Source organism: Rhipicephalus microplus, chromosome X (assembly GCF_043290135.1).
Source record: "Rhipicephalus microplus isolate Deutch F79 chromosome X, USDA_Rmic, whole genome shotgun sequence".
NCBI classification, from domain to species: Eukaryota; Metazoa; Arthropoda; class Arachnida; order Ixodida; family Ixodidae; genus Rhipicephalus; species Rhipicephalus microplus.
In genome coordinates, this window is record NC_134710.1 from 450,095,993 (window position 1) to 450,103,440 (window position 7,448).

The window sequence follows — 7,448 nt, forward strand, 5'->3', positions numbered from 1 at the left end:
CTGTTCCGGATGCCTAAACGGATCGATGGTTTATAGTTCCGCTAGCAGCGCAACATCGTCCCTCAAAGTAAAATACACTCTATTTGAGTCGGCTTTGTTGCTCTCTGCGTGCGACGCCATCGCTGCCGCTTTGCTATCTGGTTCCTATTTCAATCGAGATATCGCGGGAGCGTCACGCCGCGTACGCTTCGTCAAGTTTGAGCGCGCCGCGTTTTTTTTTGGGGGGGGGGGGGGGGCGTACGCGCGCATCTCTAAGTCGATACGTTACGTACTGCACATGTGCAGTTCTCTCCCGTGGCTGCGTACGTGGGCTCGTTATGTATGCCCAACTAAAAGTGTTGATTCTAGCTTGACTTGATGTGTGTTCACGCAACAAGGCTTAGCTCAAAGTGAACTGAGGAATTCACAGTCTTGAGCTCTAAATGCGTCGTCAGTTATGCGATTCATTGCTTATCATGTATTTCAGCACCGCTTGAGCATTAGGCGCTCGTTTTTCGTTACCCGCTGGGAAAATTGTTGGTACATAAGAAGGGTGCTGGCTTAAGTCACTTCCGCAGATTTTCGCAAAATGTCTGCTGCAACTAATAGTCGAAACTTTTGGCCAACAAATTTCTATTGATGCTGCGTAGGTACAAAAAATATATAAGACATGGCGAATAGCACATGTGTACACAGATCTAACTACTACGTCCCTCACAATATTGAACAAGAGTAGCAGCATAAACATATACATCTTCACAATTTTTAACAGTGCTCGAAAAACGGGAGGTAAACTTATTATGGTGATTTCCGCTTTTATTATGCAGACGTGTATCTGCGTGTAACTATGAACTAGAGGAATGGTGACAGAGCAATTAACTACCGTTAGTAATAGTGTATCGTGAACCTGCTAATTCAAATAATAAAATTCTCATTTGTTTAGGGTACACTGCTGTAATTCATGCGTCTGCCTTTTTCATGTAATATATTTCTGAATCAGTAAAACTTCAATGGAGTCGTCCAATCCCGCGAGAGATTGGCAGCGTCGCCGAGGTCGTAACCCTATGGTGCTCCTCGCACCAGCGTCTGCGGAGCGTTTGAATACCGCGTATCAATGGGACGAATAGAAAAACAAAAATCACCGCCCAAGCACTCGGTACAAGTGGTTCACCAGCGAAAGCTGAAACGTGCGGCCTCGGTGCTTATCAGTGGTTTCAACTTGACGTGGCATTGAAGCCTTTCACAATTATTGGCTATACATTGGTGATTCCTAATGAGGTTATACACAGATTTGCCTTGGGTTAATCATAGTGTTTATTTTACAGACCACACATTTTGCTTCGCATGATAGCGGTCATGGAGAAGTGTAACGAACTGTTAAATGCGTTAAACACAGTGGTCGTTCTCGAACCACAGGCGGTCACATACGTCGCATCTGACGCCAATGTGCTGCCGGAGAAACTCCCGCCGAAAGTGGGCGTTCACCCAAGCGAACACGCTCTGAGACCATCATATTGCCGCCGTAACGAAGTTCAAAGCGTTTGACATCACGACGTATACCTCGACGGCGTGGTCTGCGATATTCGCCAGGCACCAGCGCTTGCGTTCTCGTTCGCAATTTAGCGCGCCTTGAAAGGCTTCTTGATCATCGGTACGCAGTTGCTGCCGACAGTCAGCCTCCCGGGCATTTCTTTATGCCCGCACTGCGCGAACGGCCTGCCGAATGTGAGGTTTCACGTTTAAACTTTCGGTGGTTTTCCTGAGTTGTCCATGGCATACCCTTATGGAAGTTTCAGAAGAAACTGACACGCGTGCACTTGGTGCTAAGGCTGCGAGGGAATGGATGACGTCGATAAAGTGCAGCCAATGGCGCGCGTGATTGGGTACCACGCTGCGAATGACGTAATTGATAAGACAGCCAGTAAATTCTTGTATACTTCTCCGGCGAACGAGACGGAGCTCAAAGAAGTGTGCCAAAACAAGAAATGTGATAATACTGTTATTATGCATTAACCTTGAGATAGAATGGCACAATACTGGTGAAAGCGGACTTCATTCAAGTTGCGGGAGAAGATGACATACCTGAGCTGCCTGTTTGCGTTTTAGATTGTGAACTACTTAAGTTGTACGAGTTCTTTCATTGCAGGTAATTTCTGCGCATGCGTTCTTGGTTATCCAGGTGGTTGACACTTCCTTAAATAAACCTCAGTTGTATCAGCGTTTGTTTCTGTCCTCTTCTTTGTGCTCCTTCTTGTTCGTGCTGAAAGCTTTTTAACAATCCATAAGTTCCACATTTCTACTTTAGTACAAGCGATGGAGACCATTCCTGACATCGCTACCGAATGGATTTTTGTTTTTCCTAGCAATTCACAGCTTTCTGTTTAAAACCGACTGTTTCTTTAATTCACAAAGCCACCAACATCGTGTTAAACGATGTCGAGCACTTTTCGCAACTCTATGGGATAGCACCTCGCTGTCACTTAACAGTCTGTGTGCAGAACAAATGTTGACAATTAAGAGTACGTGTACTCTACTATAGGAGAGCTTTCAGCTGTCTTGGCAAATTGGATGTGTTTTGAAAAAAGGGTAACAATTTAGAGTACCAGATACTCTACGCTGAGAGCTGAAAGCTGTCCCATGGGCCTTACAATAGAAATGAAAACGAGCCTTTCATTGCTCGATGTATCCTATTTTGCCCTACTACTTTTTTGGGTCTGGCAGTACAGATCTACCTTAATGTCGCTATGAGTGGTGTCGCATTCTTCAATGCTTTGATGAATATTTCAATTTTTTCATGTTGCTGCTCAGTCATGCTCAATCATCTTAGCGGCAGCGCGAAACTTTCAACTAAAATATTTTTACTTGCCCCAGAAAGCTATTTTTTGTTAACAAACACCACGCACTAGTTATTAGCCATTGCGCTGGCTTGGGATTGAAACCATTTTTATAGCCGCGAAAAACAGTGCAATGGGGTGTTTTTCATTCATTCATTCATTCATTTTATTACCTCAAAGGTCCCGGTTGGGATATTACATGAGGGAGTGGGTATTACAAAGGCTAACAATATAATGGTAGTTATGATGGGATAGTTTCGATGAGCCGTTTAAATGCTTGGGTGTCGATGATGGTGGTGACTTCGGTGGGCAGGTCATTCCAATCTTGGGCTGTGCGCAGGAAAAACGATTGATGAAAGGCCACAGTATGGGCTTGTGGTGGATATACTGCGTTACAGTGACTGTTGCGTGAAATGCGGTAGGCTCTTCTGATGTATGGGTTATCTAAAGGCAAAGAATGGAAGAATTTATGATAAAGGTTAAGACGTGCGATTTCGCGGCGCTTAGCTAGATCGGATAAGTTAATCTCTGCTTTTAGTGCCGAGATGCTTGATGTGTATGAATAGTTAGACAGTATAAACCGTGCCGCACGTTTCTGGACAGATTCGAGGGCGTAAGTGAGGTTATTATGGTGAGGGTCAAAAATAGCGTTACCATATTGTAGCTTTGGCCGGACAAAGGTTTCGAAGGCAACTTTTTTAATAGAAGAAGGAGCGAGCGAAAGGTTACGGCGTATATACCCTAGAGTACGATTAGCAGAATTGATTATGTGGTTAATATGACAGGTCCAAGTTAGGTCACGCGAGATGTACACACCAAGATATTTAAATGAATCAACTGTAGTAATCTGGTTGTTATTGATGCTGTAGTTATAAACAACGTAATGTTGACGACGGTGAATAGACATTAACACAGTTTTAGTTACATTCAAGGACATGAGCGAAGTGTTACACCAGTTCTGTATGCGGGTGAGGTCACATTGTAGTATGGAATGATCAGAGGGGTTGTTAATTGCGCGGTAAACAACACAATCACCTGCGAATAGACGGATGTGAGAAGAAATATTACAGGGGAGGTCATTAATGTATATCAAGAAGAGGAGGGGACCAAGTACGGTACCTTGTGGTACGCCTGAAAGAACGGGTGTTAGAGATGAAGAGCGTGAGTAAGCACAACCAAATTGCTGATGGTTGGTTAAAAATCCTCGTATCCAGTTTAAAACACAGGGGTGGATGTTAAGACGGGATAATTTTAATAAAATACGACCATGGGAGACCTTGTCGAATGCCTTTTCGAAGTCTAAGAATATTGTGTCAGTCGGAATGTTACGGTCTAGGTTTACGTGTAAATCATGCAGAAAAAGAGCAAGTTGAGTGTCACAAAAGTAATGTTTGCAAAAACCATGCTGACTTCGGTGAAAGAAATTTACAGATGTTAAGAAGTTAGCAGTATGCGAGTATATGATATCCTCCATTACTTTACAAGAGACGCTTGTTATAGAAATCGGACGGTAGTTACTCGGCGATGCTCGGCTTCCTTTCTTGAAGGCTGGGAGGACCTTGCCCACCTGCCAGTCATGTGCAAGTGAACCGCTGTCGAGTGATTACGGAAATATGAGCGACAAAAACGGGCTACACACATGTTTAGTATTTCCTAGCACTTTAGCATCGATGCCGTCTACTGCCGTGGATGATGAGTTATTCAATGATTGAATGACTTTGACTATGCCGCATGAATCAAATGTGATGTTTTGCATCAGCGGATATGCGGAAAATGGAAGATCGGGTAAGGTGTCGGGTGGCTCATTAGTAAAAAACAGAACTAAATACTGTGTTAAGAGAATCAGCCATTTCATTCTCAGGAATAGGAAGGCCCAAGCTAATATTAAGTGAAATCTTTCTACATTGAGAGAGATTTATTGTTTTCCAAAATCGCTTCGGGTTATTTTGCAGCATAGCTGGTAGGGTGTTAGAATAGAACTTGTGCTTAGTTTCGATGGTTAGTTTATAATATTCTTTCTCCACTGCGTAATAATTCTGCCATGTGGAAGCACAGTTAGCTCGTTTGGCAGCTCGAAATAGGCGTTTTTTCTTAATATTTAGTCGTTTGAGGGATACATTGAACCATTGAGAATTCATTTTCTGTTATTTTGATGGTAGGAATATAAATACGTATAAGACGATGCATCTCTGCTTTGAAAAGCAGCCAATACGACTCGTGAGAATTTAGAGAAAAAAGTGTCAAAGTATTCTGCTTATTCTCGGTTTATGCTAACGTAGTCTCCTTTATCGTAGAGGGTAAGTGTTTTTCGATTTTTTGTTTCTTTAGTACGTTGCAATAAAACGAGGCATGCACTGTTAGATGGTCACTCAAGCCGCGCAAAAGGGTGATAGGCGTGAAGTTATCAGGATGCGTTGTTAACACAAGGTCCTAAACGTTGGACGAGTGATCAGTGATGCGCGTGGGATCAGTGACGAGCTGCGTTAAGCCGAATGTTATGCATGTGTTTAGGAAATCGCTTGCCGAGCTGCTGTTAGATAGTGAAGAAGCGGGATCAGACCAGTCAATGGAGGGAAAATTAAAATCGCCGAACAAAAGGACAAGGCTACTAGGGTACTTCTTTAATAATCTGTTCAGACCTTCATGAAATAAAGGCGTGAATGAACTGTCGGAATTAGGGGGCCGATAGCAGACACCAATGAGTATGTGCGGGTGTGTGGCTGTGCATCGAAGCCAAACCAATTTCAATGGTGAAGGAAGGTTTACAAGTGAACAATGCAGATTCCGGTTAGTGGCGATTAATACACCGCCACCGCGCGAGTAATCGGCTCTATCTTTCCGGAATATGTCAAAGTGTGAAAGAAAGGGGAGAATCTCGGAATTATTGACGGATGTGTTAAGCCACGTTTCTGTTAATAGTAAGACATCGCATGAAGATGAGCCTATTAAGCTGCACAGTGCATCGCGTTTGAGGATTACACTACGAATGTTAGCCAGTAAAAATGAGAGGAGCCGATTCCGTGAAGAAGGTTTATTTAGAGATTTCAATGATGGCTATTGGCGTTCTTCAACTACCCTATTAGTAATGTGGTCGTAATAGTAGGTTTTATCATTCGTGATAAGCTTTTCATGACGTAACCTGTATCGCATGTTCTGAGCCCTTCCAAACTCGGTGAGGCGTTTATGGGCAAGGCGCGTGCTGGGGGAGAGGTTTTGCGCGACGGCATAGCCTGTATCTTTGAATTTGCACCCAGAAGACAAGATGCGCTCTTTATCTTTAAAGTGAGCGAATTTCACGATTATAGGCCTGCGTTTCCCAGTTTGGTAACACCCGATGCGGTGTGCACGCTCGATATCGCGCGGTTCTACCTGTGTGTCTAGGATTTGTTTACAATGCTTGATGACAATTTTTTCAGAATCAAGCCATGTCTCCTTAGGTTTATCTTCTATGCCATAGAAAACAAGGTTATTTCTTCTAGATCTATTTTCAGCCTCATTAGTTTGGGTAGAGAGTGCATTTATCTGTGCCATGTTTTCGGTACACGTCTCATTCACTTTAACTAATTCAGCCTGCATGTCGTCGATACTAGCACAAGATGTCTCGATTTTGTCGAGCTGTGCTTTAATTTCACTGAAAGTTTTATCATGATCAGCCAATTTCTTTTCAATTGACTTTAGCTGCGCCAGCATCACCGTCTGCCCGGATTGCAGATCATTCAAAACTTTCAGAATTTCTTTGTCGGGGCCGGGATTAGATTCAACATCACCAGCTAGCAAGACAAGGCTTAGTAACATACGAGAACAATCACTAACAATGGAAGAAAATTGCCGTGGGCCCGGCAGCACCAGGAGTGCTCGGTGACTAGTTGGTTTTGCGTAAAGACAATAAGAGTTTCTTACCTGCACCAGGAAGAAGCGAGGAACGTTAGCACGGGCCATCGTTAGCGTGCTGCCGGACCCACTGAAAGGAGTGTTGCTCTGAGCTTGCTTTTTAACCAAATCCCACGCATGCGTGGAATGTGCAGGGGAGGTTCCGGTGTTCAAATGGCCGACTGAAAGCCACGATGCTTGTTGATACGGTCGACGGCCGGGCACGAAGTGCGCAGACCGGGATTCTCCGAAGACAGGTTGATTTGAGGACCAGAACAGTCCCACCACATCATCCTCGGGCAGCAGAGGCGTCGCGTCCGGCCATGGCCTAACAGCAGATGGTGGGAACGGGGTACGGGGGCCGGAAGGCTCCAGTAGCTGCAAACTCCAGAGTCCGAGAAACTGCACCAGAAAGAAGCGAGGAACGTTAGCACGGGCCATCGTTAGCGTGCTGCCGGACCCACTGCCAGACCTTTTCTTCGAATGTTGCTTCTGAAGTCGCTTGCTAGTTCTGTGCCGTGGTGACAGCAGCTTTTGCTGAAAGGCCGCGATTGAAGTTTTGACCACAGTACGCTCGGCTGAGAACCGAGGCAAGATATTGTTTTTTCGGAAGAAGCTGCACGTGTACGAGCCGCATATGCGGTTACTTTGAATGGATTTGCTCTCTTGATTATATTGTTGCTGCGGAACCTTCCCCTATTTAAAAAGAAGCGTCGTCAATATTTGGAGGGTGGACATTGTGACAACGCCTTTCCATCTTTGGAT

General features: G+C 44.4%; 1 protein-coding gene across 2 annotated transcripts; it reads right to left on the minus strand.

Annotated features, from left to right (window-relative positions):
* Nucleotides 1–2,952: 2,952 nt before the first annotated feature.
* Nucleotides 2,953–7,136, minus strand: LOC142776634 (uncharacterized). 2 transcript variants are annotated; one of them, XM_075880605.1, is made up of 2 exons: nt 6,714–7,136; nt 2,953–3,143 (listed from the first exon to the last, which is right to left on the minus strand). In XM_075880605.1, the coding sequence occupies exons 1-2, from the start codon at nt 7,122–7,124 to the stop codon at nt 3,009–3,011; spliced, it is 546 nt and encodes a 181-aa protein (XP_075736720.1). In that variant the 5' UTR covers nt 7,125–7,136; the 3' UTR covers nt 2,953–3,008. The 2 variants fall into 2 exon arrangements, with proteins under 2 accessions (XP_075736720.1, XP_075736719.1); XM_075880604.1 differs by having other exon boundaries at nt 2,953–3,257.
* Between the last annotated feature and the right edge of the window lie 312 nt (nt 7,137–7,448).